Source organism: Choloepus didactylus, chromosome 16, assembly GCF_015220235.1.
Source record: "Choloepus didactylus isolate mChoDid1 chromosome 16, mChoDid1.pri, whole genome shotgun sequence".
NCBI lineage: Eukaryota > Metazoa > Chordata > Mammalia > Pilosa > Megalonychidae > Choloepus > Choloepus didactylus.
In genome coordinates, this window is record NC_051322.1 from 49,178,230 (window position 1) to 49,195,050 (window position 16,821).

The 16,821-nt window shown below is 35.4% G+C and overlaps 1 protein-coding gene across 1 annotated transcript in view; it reads right to left on the reverse strand.

Moving 5' to 3' along the window:
* The window catches only part of DSG1 (desmoglein 1), a 39,462-nt gene extending 25,124 nt beyond the window's left edge, over positions 1-14,338 (reverse strand). Inside the window, exons 1-5 of the mRNA XM_037805572.1 lie at positions 14,291-14,338; positions 5,389-5,424; positions 4,982-5,113; positions 3,656-3,811; positions 1,452-1,596 (exon numbers count right to left, since the gene is read on the reverse strand). Of these exons, the coding sequence (XP_037661500.1) occupies positions 1,452-1,596; positions 3,656-3,811; positions 4,982-5,113; positions 5,389-5,424; positions 14,291-14,338 (517 nt within the window). The remainder of the gene's footprint in view (positions 1-1,451; positions 1,597-3,655; positions 3,812-4,981; positions 5,114-5,388; positions 5,425-14,290) is intronic.
* Positions 14,339-16,821: the final 2,483 nt, after the last annotated feature.

Consider the following 16,821-nt stretch of genomic DNA (forward strand, 5'->3'; position numbering starts at 1 on the left):
CAGCTATATGATCTTGGCCTCAGTTTCCACATCTATAAGTGGGAATGATAATAATACCATCCTCTTTGATTTCGTGTGAGAATTAAACAACTTAGTGGGAGAAAAGTATATAAACAGTATATTGAATAAGTCACCATCAATAAATATTATATATTATTGCTCTATTTTGCTTGGTCCCTTGTGAAGTGCTAGGTAACTAGGAGGTATAAATAAATGTGTGTTTACTTGCTTTGTTCTATCCCTCATCTTATAAGTGGTTTTGCAGTTTCCCTTGTCTTTTCCATTAATCTTATAAGCAAGACACTAGAGAACATGAAAAGCTGCCAGTATCCATAAACTAGAATTCTCTACATCCCAACTCCATTTCAAACATAATTGTCTTTTCTATAGATGCAAATGCACCTTGCCCCTGTCCATCTCTGTCTCTATATATTTGTATAAATATGTATGTATATATATATATTTGCGTGCATATACATATGTATGTATATTCACTTCAGAATCATTTTTAAATGTTTTCACTGGGAAATTGATTAATTAGTTAATTATGGTACATCCATGTAATAAAATATGATGCAACTGTTAAAAGGAGTAAAGAAATCTATATGTACTGATATGGAAATATGTTAAAATATATTTAAATAAAAAAGCACATTGTGTATCAGTACATAAAACATGATCCCATTTATGTCCAAAGTTTGTTTATATATCTTTATAAAATTATAAAACATATGAACTTACATAACAGATGCTATTGTTTGCCTCTGAAGAACAGCACTAAAGAAGACCAAGGGATGGATTTCCATTGTCTTTTAACTTTCCATATTGCATGACTCTTTACAACAAACATTTTTATAATATTTTTTAATATTCAAAATACAGGCATAGTATTTTAATATGCAGATTTTAAGGAAAAAGCAATGCTTATTTGGCATTTATTTGTTGTAAACAAAAGTTCTTGGAGATTATAACTGCAAAATAGGCTGCTTGGGAGTGATTTCTATGAAAGACTTCAAAGTAGTTCAAAATAATACCACCATCACCACCACCACCAAAAAGAGTTTGAATAGAAATGGGTGGGGTTGTCCTTCCAAGCAACCTTGGCTGGGAGGCTGAATTCTCATACCAATACTGCTGCCACCACTGTGCAAAATGCTTTTGAAATTTCTCATTAGGAATCTGGTACAGGGCTAGTGTGTCAGCTACATGAGAAAATCACCCTCATTACGTTGGAGTTGTTCCTTGTGTATTGGAGCCACTCCCGTAGTGAAAGAGAAAGCCATTATGGAGAAATCTTGACACCTATCTGTTCTGCATGCTTTACCACAGTATATAATCTCTTACATTCATGCTGTGGTAGCTCCACAGACTTTAATTTCCAGTTGCCTGGCTGTGTAGAGTGATCTGGAAGTCAATATATTCTTGTTTACTTAATAAAATAGATTACTTACTTGCATTACTATTTTCTTCTATTTGTCCAAAAAATGTTGCCATAGAAAATACTGGAGGATTGTCATTTATATCCAGAACCCTGACTCTGAGCTCAAGAGGTCTCTCTAAATCCTGACCCAATGAATTCAGAGCCTGGCAATAGATCTAGGAGAGAAAAGAAGAAGAATTGTATAGGGCCACATACTTATTAGGTTCTTACTTTGAGCACTGTGCTAGGCACTCTGGGAAACTAAAAAAAAAGTAAGACATATTGTTTCCTCCTATAATGTAGGCACAAACAGTACTTAAAACCAATAAGGGGAGGCAAACATGAATACACGATACCATTTAAGAAAAGGTAAGCTGATAAGTTATAAAGAGAGGAAAAAAAGAATACTACAGCAGGCAGTTGCTCTTGGCCTTAGAAAGAGCACTTTCCTCTGCCTGGAGTGTCTTCTCCAGATACCATCTTGGATGACTCCGTCGCCTCCTTCATATGTTTGCTCAAACGTCACCCTCTCAGAGAAGCCGTCTAAGACCTTCCTGTATAAAATAGCAATAGCCTCGCCCTCAGTGTTCTTACCCACTTTGTTCTGCTGTATCTTTCTCCATAGCACTTATCACCATCTGACAAACTATACATTTTAATTTTTTAGCTTCTTACCCCCACTGAAATGTAAGCTCCACTAAAGCAGAGATTTCTGTCTGTATTGTTTGCTATTGTATCCTCAGAGCTTCTAATAGATGCTCAATAGATATCTGTTGAATCCATGGAAAAAAATGTAATGATTGAGATAGCCCTTGAAAAAGAATTGCAATAGATGTAACTGGGAATTGGCAGTTGTGTTCAAAAAAAGGAAAAGAAAAAAGAAATGCTGTGTTTGAAATTAGAAATAGTGACTATTGGAGGGTATGTGGATGTGGTCAAGACAAGTCAGACTGGGGTTTCAAAGAAATGTGGATTCTTAAGCTAGGTTGTGGCTACATGGATGTTTATATTGTAATCATTATTATTACTATTATATTTAAAAGTACATAAGTATAATGTAAATTATTCCATAAATGTGGTATATTTAATATAAAAATGCATTGCACCTAAAGAAAAGCTAATAGGATGGTATATTGACTCAGAGGGTTTGTGGGTAAACATGGTTGGAGATGGGCAGGAATATAGATTTGGAATTGAACACCAAGGAACAAAAGTTGTCTGAGGAATGAAGAATATAAGCAGCATGGGTGAAAGCAGCAAACGTAGACTACTATTTGAAAGTGTTTTGGGATATGGCTTGATCAAATTTGATTAGACGAGGTTACATGATCAAGGAAGGCTTTCTTTATGTATTTATTTTTTATCTTTATGTTAATTATTCAGAAGTGTTGGCCATGATCACAGATGGAAGTTGAAGCAGCCAATGGAGTGAGAGAAGAGAGATGGAAAACACACACACACACACACACACACACACACACACACACAACTGTTGATGGAATAAGGTCCTAGAAGAAAGAGGTAATTGTGGAACAACAGCAATTTCTTGGGATAGCTGTGGGAACAGCAGAAAGTGACTTCGTTTTTGGTTTTAATGCAGGACATTTCTGAGCTGAAGGAGAGGGAATTAATTGTGGGAGTTTGTAATGGATATTTCAGACTTTTTAATGAAATTGGTCATGAGGTCAGTGGCTTCAAGTGGTAATGAAGTTCAGAGTTTAAAAAGAGAAGATACTCAAGCTTTGTGACAGCTACTATATAGAATGGAGAAAGATTAAGCTAAGGATGAATGAAAGGATTTCAAAGCTACCTTCAGAGCTCAGGTGAGTTTGAGCAATGTGAATTTATAAGTTATATTCACTGAAGAAAGGCTCCCACAGTAGTTCCAGAGTCAGCCCAAGGCATGGGAGTTAAATGGAGCCAACATCCTCAATTAAATTGAAGAAAGAAATAAAAGTTAGGTACCAATACTTCCAAACAAATACTCCAATTTGCCACAGGACAGACTAGAGTTTAGCATTTTTCCTGAAGGCACTTAAGTGAAATACTCCTCTCTCAAACAATCTCTTTTCGTTTTTATGGATTCATCGGGTGCTCCGGGATTTGGAGCCAATTAAAAAAAAATGCCTAACCATTAAGAGTCTAAACATCAAGTCAAGTATGACCTGAGCTTAAGATTTTCCAAGAATAAGAGAGAGAGAGGCAGGGAGGGTTAGAAAGATGGAGCCCACTTACAATGAAATAAGGGGTGACTTCTCGATCAACTATGGATGTTATATTAATTTCACCAGTTTTTTGATTAATAACAAAGATTCCAAAGGGTGGTTGATCAATTCCTACTCCAGAGATGCGGTAGGTAACTTGCTGGTTTGCGGCGCAATCTGAGTGAATCTGCCAAAAAAGCACAAATGAAAAGATTACAGGGAGAAAATTAAGGGTTCTATGTTTAATATATGACAATGATCTTTCTTGAGAGTTATTGATTGTGATAACCACATTATCAATTGGGAAAGGTTAGAAATAAGTTATTTTCCTAGAGATCTAATAATTACTACTCTAGTATTTTCAATGGTAACTGACAATGAATAAAAGGAATTCATTTTCTATTTCTACCAAACAAGAAAATAGTAGAACATTATCCTCAGTAAATCTAAATCTATACCATTATCATTCATGCAGTCAGTCGTTCATTCAGCATACATATAATTTGATTGTGTATAGTTTTCAGGCTCTGTGTTAATGCTGTGGCTATAGTGGGGAACTCCTTGTCATTTTAGGGAATTTCCTGACATTGTCATTTTGTAATTTTTGATTTGCAGAGTCAAAACTCTTTTAAAAATGTAGTTTTAGAAGAAATGTTTAAGTGGATTTATGTAGGTGAGAAACTATCTGTGTAGAAGCTCTTAATTCTGAAAATGGGAAGGTTGTATTAGCAGAAAAGAAACGACACAACCCAAAATATAATGGTTATAAGAACCAGGACTCTCTTTGAAATAAAACATTGTGTGACTATAAGCAAATTTTTCTGGGGAGTCTGGAGGTGTATCTGTATGTAAGTACATGTATATTTTTGTGTACATCTGCATATGTGTGTGAATGTGTGTGTTTCTGAGCATGTATGTGTATATGTGTATAGAAAGGAAGGTAAGGGAAAATGAAAGAAAAAAGAGTATGAAGGGGGCATATTGTGAATGTTCATGAACAAGCACAAAAGTAGAAATTCAATTTTAATAGATTGAGGGGCATAAAGTTATCTGAATGTACAGAGTGCTAAACTCATTATGTAAATTGCTATATTTTAAAAAAATCTACTGTTTGGAGTAGTACATCATCAGGTGAATTAATTTTGCCAGCGCAGAAAGTCAATATATAACTGTTTATCTGAGTACCTAAATTTCTTTAGTGGTTTCAGTTTTTGTAATCAGAATGACTATGGTTCTGTCTTTATCATAACTTGTTAGTAAGATACATTAATTAAAATATTTTAAAAATAGTTTCTTTTACAACTTTAACCCCCATTCAGTCTGATTTTTTGTTTTATGCTTTTGGGTTGATACTTGCTTTGGCAATTGGGTTCCTCTTTGAGTTGTCTTCACCTTCACGACAGGCTGCAGCGAACTTGATCCATTCACGTTTTTGCCTTCTGATTGAATACCACTTGACAGTGCCATTTTTAGTGTTATAATCTCTTACCTTGAATAAGATACATATGATAAAGTAAACATCTGTATTATCTTTTATTCATAGTTCACATTCTCCTGGAGATTTTGGAAGAGGGGATAATTATAATGTCAGAAAGAGAGAATGTTTAATTACTGGGGGAAAATTGATAGTTTGATAATCTCTCAATTTTAGCATTATGTTAACTTTACTTATAAGAATGATTTTTTCTTTGGAAATTATATTGTTTCTCACAAACCCATTTTCCTTTTTTCATTTGGGAAAAAAAATGGATTTTTATATATTACCTGGACTCGAAATTCACTGTTAACCTCCAACACCACCTATAAAAATAAGATAATCACAATAGTTAATTAATTAACTAATTGGTTAATTTTTTATTGTGGTAACATATATAACAAAAATTTCCATTTTAACCATTTTTAAGTATAAATTTCAGTGGTATTGATTGCATTCACAATGTTGTGCTATCACTACCACTATCCATTTTACAATGACATTTTCATGACCCCATACAGAAACTCTGTACCTATTAAGCAATAACTCCCCAATTTAATTGAGCCCTTAAAACTCATGTTATTCAATTATTAAAAAAATCAAACAATAGTATTTTGAGTCATTGCAATTATTTTATCAGTGACTAAAGAGGAAAGTCTGTAGTGGATACTGGGTGGGACTGGTTTATCTCTCTCTGATCATGATGCTAAGAATTTCTTTCAGTTTTTTCCTTTCAATTTTTATCTTCTTATATTCTACTACCTTTATTTTCTAACCTGTTTTTCATTCTTAGCTTATGCGCACACTTGTTGTAGTATGATTTAGGATATCTGAAGCTAGAACCCTGGGGAAATGAATGTTGAAAATTAAGGCTCCCTTAGTAAATCTTGTGCTTGAAAAGTGGAGATACCCTGATGCTATTCAGTGATATTCAATAATAACTGATAACACTAAAAGATTTGGCTATAGTTTCAGGACCTGACTACTCACAGATGGAAATGGGAAAAAATGTTTTATAGCAAAAAAGGATATGAAACACAAAGGTATCCAGAAAGCTTCAAGATATTTGTGCCTTCACATTGCAATTCTAGATGGAAAATTTTCTGGTATTCTTGAAAATTTAAGGATGATTTTTTTTTAACTTTTTAAAAAGTATGAGAATAAAAAGTTCTAAAATAAAAGCAAATAATTTCTATTACCTAAAAATGAATTCATGTTTGACATTTTATTGTTAGCACTAAATAAGATGCATGCTAAAGTTGCATCCTTCCATAGCAAGGAGAGGAAATTTCAGGAGTATAGGGAAAAGTTGCTGGGTAAGCAACTTCCATTAGTCTTTTTTTCCTGCAGTAAACAATTTTCCTAGTCAAACAGATGTGCTAGTCAAGCAGAGCTCTACCTAGTTTCATCTCTGACCTTAATCATTATGCATAAGTTCTAGTGAAAAATCAGGAAAATTATTTTTTTTTGCTAAATGCCACAGGTATTTATGAAAACACAAAATTTAATACTGAATGTAATACATCAATGTACTTATTTAAGACATTTAAATATCTATATCTAAAAATTAGGTGTAGATTTGAAGACTGGTCTGCATTTATTAAGGTTTAAATTTCACTTTGAATCAAGTAAAGATGGTGTAAGCAATTAATTTCTATTTTTTCCTAAATAAAAAATGTCAAGATCTAATTTAATCTCTTCAGAATTATGAACTGGGAAAATTGTCATCATAATTAGACTTTATCTACATCACTGATATAAGAAAATTAGAGCTTGCATATAAATAGTAATTAACAATATAGCAAATTACTTTTTATAGTTGCTTCAATTTCATCATTAAATAAAATACATTTTCGTCTCCAAGTATGTATTTTAAAAAATCACAATTGATAATTTCAGAAAATATGAATACATGGATAATATGAGAAGTATAAAGAGACGATGTAAGCATTATTATCACCGTTATAATTCATTGAATGATGGTTAAATACTAAGCAGTGTGTTTAGAGAAATCCATGCTTCCACTCTTTACAACAAGCACATGTGTAGATACAATTATCTCCATTTTACAGATGAGGAAATTGAGGCTTGGATATTAACTTACGGCTAAGTACACTCCAATACAATTCAACCTAAATTTGTGCTTGAGTTGTGAGTTTTACCATAAAGTATAATACCTTATCCCCCCCCCAAGTAAATTACTAAAACACGCTACAAAGAATTGACATTTCAACTTTAAGAATTCAAATAACTTCTGATTTTACTCTAAACTCATATTATCCCTGTGATTAGGAATGCTCATATATATTAATAATAATAATAACAATAATAATAAGGAAAGGGGAGAGGAAAGTGGCCCAAATGGTTAGGACAAGTAAATGAAATGTTATCTGTAGAGTCCACACTGGGCACAGAACAGAAATGCTTTAACACAAATGCTTATTTCTTGCTGACTGTGAACTCTGCAAGCACTTTTTCCCTCTCTTCTTTGTCGGTGTGGCATGAGAGTGGTGGGATCTCTTATTTGTCTGTTTGAAGCGATTACTTCATAGCTACAGAATTGCACATGCATCTGTTATCTGTGTTGTGCTTTCCTTACCACATCGAAGTGTCCATGCCTACTGTTTGTTCTGAGTAACAATGCCAGATGACTAATAAATCTTTCCAGCTTTATGAAGCTGGGTTCTTCTTTTTCCCATGAGAGGCAACTTGGGCAGAAGACCAAGTAGTTTTCACCATAGATTCAGGCTCTAGATTCAGTAATTAAAAACTGCCATGTCTGCTTCAGAATGTGGTGTGTTTTCATAACCCTTCTGTCTTTTGCTCAGAATCTAGTATAAACTCAGATACAAAGGCAATCTTGAACTTTGAAAGGCAATATAATGAAATAAAAAGAGCATTTGATGGAGTTGGATAAATTTTGATGTTTTTCTTAAATTCTCCAAGCTTTCACTTTCATTTCAATGTTTTTCTTAAATTCTCTGGGCTTTCATTTTCTCATTTATAAAATGGCAGGGGGAGGGAAACTAAATTATCTCTGGATACTTTTTCAATTCTACCTGTTGTTGCAGTGGAGTATGAAAATATTGACAATGTTTGATGATGGGAAAGGTATGATCAAATTGTGGGCCTAAAAGATTACTCTGACCACAGTTGGTAGAAGTGGTGGGAAGCAGCAGAGATTACAGGCTAGGAACAGTTGAGGGTCTTTTGCATCAAATCAGGCTAGAGATGAGGAGGGGCCAACCCGGAGCAGTGGCAGGAAATGATCAAGGGAAAAATAAATTCTGCCCAGGTAAAACTGACAGAGCTTGAGAGCAGAAGGGATATGCGGCGGGGGGTGGGGTGGGGTGGGGGTGGGGTGGGAGGGATATCTCAGGTGAATTGTTTTAAATTGATAACCTGGGAACATGATAGTAGCAAAATTAAGTAGGTTAGAACTCATTGAGTTTGAGATGCCAGAGAAATGTCCTGGTAAAGAAGCTGAGCAATTTGAAATGTAGGTTTGAGGGACATCCTCTTAGGTATGATAGTTGAAATCAGGGAGAGTTTGAAATTGCTAAAATAGAGAGTAGAGCAAAAGAAACAGCCTGTGGTTGAGGATGAAACTAATGTAATTCCTACTTTTATGTAACTGAGAACAACAACAAGAAAGAAAGATATAGAGGAAGAGTGTCCATCGAAACAGGAGACAAAAATAATGCAGTGTCATGGAAATCGAAAGAATGGAGAAATGAAAGAGATGGAGGTACGGGTGAACGTCAGAAGACACAGGCAAGTTGAGAAGAGTGAATCCTGAGGGATTCCTGAGGTTCTGGTGACCTTCAGCTGGGTGGAACAGGAACTTGCCTGACTGAGATTAGGGGATAAGATGTAGGAGAAGAGAACATAGAGGTGGTCATTTCTTTCCCCAAGAAATTTGGTGATGAAGGGAAACTGAAAGACAGAATGGTAGAATTAGATGTCATGATGTTTCCCAAGGAAATTTTTGGGAAAGGGAAACCTGTGGATTTTTGAAAGCTGAGTAAAAGAAGAGAAGGAGATTTTGAAGGTGAAAAAGGAATGAAATGAAAAGGGGATACTTGATGGAGGTGGTATGATGGTGAGAGAAGAGAGGAATAGGCAAAAAATAGAGACTTCTTGGAGGGTAAGGAAGACAGGAAGGATAATGGTTAAAATCAATAGCTCAGGAAAGAGAAGTTAGAGGACATTGTCCAGAACGTCTCCAAAATAGGAGTGAAGTTATTTTCTGGCAAGGAGGAAGGTAGTCTGGATTCAGAAATAAGTTTGGAATAAGTGTTGTGGATGCTGGAATAGAGATTTACTTAGAAATGAATGGAGGGATTGCCTGGCTGACCGAGCATATCTCAGCTCTCTTGACCACCTGGATATTGCCACTGTATGGCTCAGTTTCCCCATCTGAATATGAGAATAAAGCCCCTTCTATTCCTAAAGTTCTATGAAAGCGGAGAATAATTCACCTGAAATATATCCTCAATGAGTCCTCTCTTCATCTCTATTTTAGGAGTTGATCCATTTATTTATTTTCTTTTTAAAAAGCCACAGGAGAACAAAATTGCAAGCTAAGTTCAATGATTTTCTAATTACTGTTATTTTTAGTTATTACTTTTGATATTGAGGTTTACATTTCTTTGCATATAATAAAAATGGACTTGAGAGTAATAAATAATTTTTATAAGGAAATTCTCCTGCATTTAATGAATGTGAGATGATTTTTCATAATCACTTGGTAGTTTTTGTTAAGCATTATATTCTAATGTATTTGTTAACTTATTATATGCATCACAAGGATGAACTAAAATAAAATAATTTGCTTATTTTAAATATCCTCCTCTTTTGTTTTTCCTTCAAACTGCTTCTGACAAAGGATATCACCCTGTGGTTGACAGTGCCTTAATGGGTTGATTTCTTTTACTTGTTCATCGGCTTATTTACTTTATAAATATGTATTGAATGTGCATCATGTGGATTTAAGACTAGATTTAGGCCCAAGCCTTAAAATATCTATGGCAACTCTGTGTGAAATGTAAGGTAAATGTAATCCTACATCATGAAAATAAATGCTAAGGAAATCCAACAAGATTACTTCCAAGTTTAATACTTTGATGGCTTTTTGGAGGATGTCAGAGCAGAGAAATATAAAATATCCCTAGATTTCCTTCTGGTGTCTCTGCTTTGTGGGAGTGAAAGCCTACTGAGCAATCTTCCATTGGCACACAGTGCACTATGAGGGATATAAAGGTGAATCAGACACAACCTGCCCTCAAATGACTCAGTCAATGAGCAATAGGCAACCATTAAATTGTGGAGAGAGGGTTTCTTATTAAACAACTGTAAAGGGCTGTGATCCGTTCTCACAGGTCATTTAAGAGCAAGGGCTAGGAACCAGACATATTTAAAAAAATTGACCTGCTGAAGTCCATTGAAGGAATTTGCTTGCCAAGGATACCCAGCATGGTGGCATGACCTAGCACTCCGTGAAGACGTGTCCTCAGTTGAAAGGAGTATAATAAGCCCAACTGCAGTGCTAAGCATGCTTCCTGGCATACAGCTGACAATGCCCTGCTGGGACATGGGACACTCGGCAGCAATGTCCTTGAAGAATGTTTAGTGGAGAAAGAGTCATCAGGAATTAGGTTTCTGGGTATAGACAAGAGTGTCATTTTTCTAGATTCACAAGTCTTGTTAAATTAATGAATCTTGTCCCCAGGTGGTTAGGCCTTCAAAGTAATCAAGTCAGCATTGCCCAATGCTTCAGTATTTTCTATTACCTAAATCAGGGATGGCAAAATGTTTCTATTCTATGATAACTCAGACAAACTGATAGTGGCCTCCTGAAGTGCTGTGCTGAGGAGAATTCTGAGGTCTCATCTAGTGTTGGATCAATCAGTAAAGTTTACACCAGAGGCAGGGCCATCCTTGGCCTAAATGCTTTTTGGTTTGGGTTTGACAACTGTCTCATCCCTTTTGGAATCCTACCAAAAGACCCCTATTGTGTATTTCTTACATAAATGAATGCAGTGATTTCCATAGACATCAAAGATTCAAGGACTTCATTGTGGTAATGAAAAATTTGCAGTGATGATAAATTTGTACTCCCTTTTTTTAGAAAAGGGGAAAGACAATGCTCATTTTAAATCTAGAGTGAATAATAAAGGTTTTAAGAACAGAAATGAAACTGAATGCAGAATCAATGAAATTTATTTGGCTCCCTCTGTTATAACAGGTATAAGCTATTGTCTGTCCAGGAGACTTGTCTGAATAATGGAATAGTTATGGAGCAATCTTTGTTACTTTATGAGAAGCTCCTTTGGCTTTATTCTCCCTGTTCCAACACACTAAATTCAACAAGGCCTACAACCTTCAGGTGTATTGATCAGTGTATACAATATGCTTGTAAACAGATAGGTGCCCAGCTCTCAAATGGATTCGCTTTAAGGATACTACCAGTTTAAATGTCTTAAGGGTCTTCACCATTGGGCAAATATGCTTCCTAACATGGACTTTTATTTATTGACTTTGAGCAGAGAAGCATATATATTATATATATATACTTTATATACTTTTTTTTTTGTAAAAGTAAGCTTTCATTGAAGAAAGATAATTGAAATAATTTACTGTAGTGGTAGTTGTCTTTTTGTGAAAAATTATTTTTATAGCAAAAACATGTTAGATAACTCCACAGAACAATTACCCAAACCATCTAGTAAATCAGTAGTAAAAATGTATTATGATTTGCTAAATCTTAGAAAATGAAAAAAATTTAAAGTTATGCTGTTACTATAAAATGAAACACTAACTCCAGAGTAAAGTTCTTTGAGAAATAATTCTCATAAGGGGTATAAGAAATTTGTGATTGATTCTAAGTAAAACATGGCTTAATAAACTACCCCCAAACCAAAGTATCCAGGCTCAGAAAGTAAAGTATAAATCCCAGGAACCTTTCTCCAAAGAGAGAAAGTTCAGTGAGCATATATGATTTTGATAAAATGATGCTTTTTATTGAAGTGACTGTAAAAGGAAATTTATAGGATGTAATCAATTAGAAATAATCATATAAATCAAGAAATAGGGCACCTCTTATTGATTCTATGAAAATTAGTACATAAGCATCTGAACAAACATCAAAAGATTGAATCTATAGTATAGGCCAGAGGGATCAAATTTATATGACATTAAAGATAAAAGTATTTGATAATTGGCAATACACAAATTTGCAGATGTTCAAATGACATTGATCCCTGCCACATTGCAAGCTATGACACCAACTTAACCTAAAGATCCATTACAAAGTCCATAGAATATGGCTAATGTGTGAGGGCAGCTTGGCACTAAAGCTACCAGCTGATTGAATCTCATTTATCCCTAAATCTACTGATTGACTCCTTTTTTTTTTTTAATTTTTTTATTTTTAAGCTTTATTTTATCACCCTTATCAAACACACATCAGAAAGCATAGCAACAGTGCATCTTATAAGTCAGTTTACAGCAAAACTGAGCAAGGCAATTGTGTTTACAGAAAGTGTCCAGCAAAAAATTATACACAACAGTCAATTGAAATGCAGAGTGTTCATACTTTTCAGATATATAGGAAAGTGGTAAATAAAATTTCTTTGCTATTTAGCAGGAAAAAAAAAAACAAGTTTAAAAACTTGAATGGAAACCAGCAATTTAGGAATTTGAGAAAAAAATCTTCATGGTATTGACACACATCTACATTTATAGTCCCACTTAGTAAATAAAAAAAAAAAATCACAAACATTAAGATGTCACCAAGGACAAAGAAACATAGTGCCAACAAATGCCAAGACCAATATGCTATTGAAACAACTGGTAGAAATGTAACAACTATTCACTAGGTATTGTAATATTTTGTAGTTCTGAGGTGAAGGTAAACCAACAGGAGGGAATACTCCTTATAAGTGGCTTTGGTTTAAGTGATTTTTCAATTTTTCTAACCATACCTTCTTAACAAAAACATAACAATTATATATCACTGAAGAAAATAGTAGGGTTTTAATATTCACAATCAACCGCTCCAGTGCTGACACAGGAGGCCATAAACTTAAAATTTATTGATCATAACTGGATTTCTATGATTGACTCCTTTTAATTCACAAACAGAATTCAAACTCACCCTGTACATTGAATAAAAGATCTAACTTCTCATTATACAAATCCAGCATTCCAGTTCAAAAATTAAGCAAGTAGAAACAAACATGAACCACAACACTATCTCCTGCCAAGATGGGGAGTATTTTGCTGGTACCTGCCTTGGGGGGTTACTTTAACTGCTCTGTGAAACTACTGTTTTAAAATTTTCACCATAAGTGAAACTGATGCAGTATCATCAGTGTTGCATTTAGTATTATCTCTGAGAAGAGAAAACTAATGACGTGGAAGGGAGGCAGTGATAAAACATTTCATTACATTTGTCTGACCATCAAATGTACTTTTATGTCACAGTCATTACTGACTCCAGTAGTAAGAACAAGTATAATAATAATTATACTTACTCCTTAATTATAGCCATTCCTTCACTTACTATATCATTTATAAATCTCCTATACTGTCATTTTTTTGGTGAAATTAAAAATACTGTTTTAAATAAAATCATAGGTTCACAGTGTGGAGCTCTCAATATGAGTGATAGGGCTCCTAGCCTCACATGGAGGCAATGTGATTTTTTGGATAATGAGGTCAGTCACAAATTGCTGTGATTTTAATTTATATGGATCCTACTTTTATGCTTTAAAAATTATGGTGAATTTGCCAACAAAGATATCAAAGAAAGGAATGTTCAGGTTAAAAATCAGGACATTCCTGTGCTATTTAGCTTAAAAGTCCACTGCAAAAGAGAATTTGAATAATAAGGTGCTACTAAGTAGTTACACGAATTTCCCAAATTCAATAACTTCCCACCATGACTAGCACTGACTTCAGTCTCAGAGAAGGATGTTGAGAGTTGACATTGATGCATTAATATGATCTCAAGTCTTCAATTAAAGAGAGAAAACACTGTTTAAAAATCTAGTTCATAAAGTCACCCAGTCATTAACATAAAATTTTTAATGGGGTTAGCTTAGAAATAACATGAAGTAACATTTTCTGGAAAATTCCCACTTGTTTACCATGAGAATAATCGCGAAGGGTTTTTAAGAGTTCACTTACCAGAAAAAGGAGCAGTGCTGCAGCTATTCTGACGATGTGCCAGTCCATCGCTGCTGGCTCTCTTACATCCAAAACCAAGGGAGTTTTGTTTATTCTTCTCTGTTCTTTTCCTTTCCCCCACTTGGCTGGTGTCTGATTGAAATAATTTCTCAGTAGATGTTCCTACATGCAGGCTTTGAGGTGTTTCTGCCTTCCTCTGGGAGAAGGACTGAAGGTACGTATAACCTGTCTGGATCCCCACCCTAAAAACTTGGGCTGGTCTCACTGAAATGCTTGACACGATCATCATTGCTCCCAGGTAGAAGCCGAGGGACACACCCTTCTTCCAGCTGAGAAGCAGCTCTCTGTGGGACACGGGAGATGCACCCCTTATTTGACAGTTTTCAGTGGCAGGCATTTTAAATGACCAACAGTATAGAGAAGTATACAATCGGTAGGAGCTTTTCATATTGCAGCTTATTTACAGTTTGTTTTCTTTCTCCCCATATTATAGAAGCAAGTGTACTCTGGGTGCTTAGATCTTTCAAAGAGGTTTATCTGGCCATGTTCACAGCCAAACCCTCAGGTCATAGTTGAAAATTATATATTTTCCATTTCAGTGTATGTTAGGATAAGATTCAGTTCTTTTCTAAGTTGTTGTTTAAGATAGAGAACATTTGTTAATGCTGAGAGTGAGAATCTTTTTTTAGCATTAATTCGAACAAGAAAAACTATGATACTTACAGTCTTCTGCATAAGTCACAATTCTAAGTGACCAGCCTAAATCCTGGGAACCTCTGTTTTCTCTCTGAGTCTTTTCTCTCCCCAATTATTTTTCTCTCTCTAAGATTCTGCCCTTTTCAAATGCAGTCAAACACAATTTAAAATATCACTAAACTAGATTAAAAGTAAAACATCAAAACCACCAATGAAAATCCTGCTGATAGTTTTTGAAATGAGGCTCTGTGCCTGAAATATAATTGAAACACAGAAAGCGGCTCTTCAGGTGAGGTGGGTTAAAAGTCAATGACGATTCCCAAGCACAGAGCCAAGAATCCATATGGTGAGCCAATTAGAACACGGAGAAATGGCTGCCCACACATGCAACTGGAAACTGAATGCAGCCCTGAGCTTTGCAAAATAAAAAGTGTCTCTCTTGAGGCAGTGTTTGAAAGTTTTCTCAGGGTGTCTTCTCTTCACCTGGCAATATCTAGAAACACTGAGTCACAGGAAACCTATGATGCTGGCTGTCTTCAGCGTTTGAAATGATAGTCTGGTTCAAGAGATCTGTCTGAGAATATATTGATTATGGTTGAAGGGATATTAGTAAAGTCTCAGAGAGGAAGGTTATCACGGAAGGACAGAGTTCCACAGGATGCTGTCATTTCACTACAGGTGTGTGGCAAAGAATGTTACTCAAAAGTGGTTTGAAATTTCTTGCTATTCATCATGAAGTTTAGAGGGAAGAGGATAGACTGCTGTACTTATTTGCAGTGATTAATAATATTTATGATGAGAATTGGTTGATACAAATGGATAGAATAAAAGGAAATGGTCAGGCCAAATTTCTCATTAGTCAAGTAAGACAGAATGTAAATGTCAACCTGTGACTTAGTAGTCTGAGCAACATATTAGTAGTGAGTTTGTATGACCATGAATATGTGAAAATTTGTTGGGCAGCAGAGAGGTAAGGATCTATACTTGCAGCTTCCCAGCAGCAAGTCAATGTTTTTTCCACCTTATGTTCTGGGCCTTGTGCTAGGACGCGCACAGGCCCTCTTCATCTGTAGAGAGACCCTTCCCGAAGCCCATCCCTAACTCCACCCCTAACTCAATGCCCTGCCCCAATAATCCCAACCAGCTAGGGCATTCCCCAGGCATCAACCAAGCCTCTCCAGCAGCTTTCTGGGTAGGTGGTGTGGCAGAACCCGTGCCTTGCAGAGAGGCGGCCGTCTTGCATGCACACAGGAGTTGGTGGCATTAAGCACAGTTGGGAGAGCTAGTTTATGAGTCACCATCCCTCCTTCTTCACCTCCCTCACTTCACTGCCTTTTTCTCTTTCTTACTCATTTAAGTTTCCTGGAACAGCTGTGCCCAGAAGAACTTTCTGCAATGTGGAAATGTTCTCTGTGTGTTGTCCAAAATGGTAGCCAATAGGCCCATGTGGCTATTGAGCATTTGAAATGTGGTTAATATAACCGAGAAACCAAATTTTAATTGTATGCAACTTTAGCTAATTCTAATTTAGATTTAAATAACCACATGTGGCTAGTGGCTATCATTTTAGACAATGCAGAGGGCTTGCAGCATCGTTACTTCAATTGTCTTCTGTCTTACGCCAAGCCTTCTCTCCCGTTCTCCATAAATTCAAACCTTTTTGAATAAAATCTGTCCGATTCCATTTCTCAACTGAAGGAACTGTACCTCTACTCCTGCTTCTATTATCTCAGTTCATCCAGTCCATGTTCCTGACTGCTTACTGATCCTATTTACTAATTCCAATGAGTTAAGAGAATTTAAAACATGCAACACAAACCTCTCTTTTCCATGTT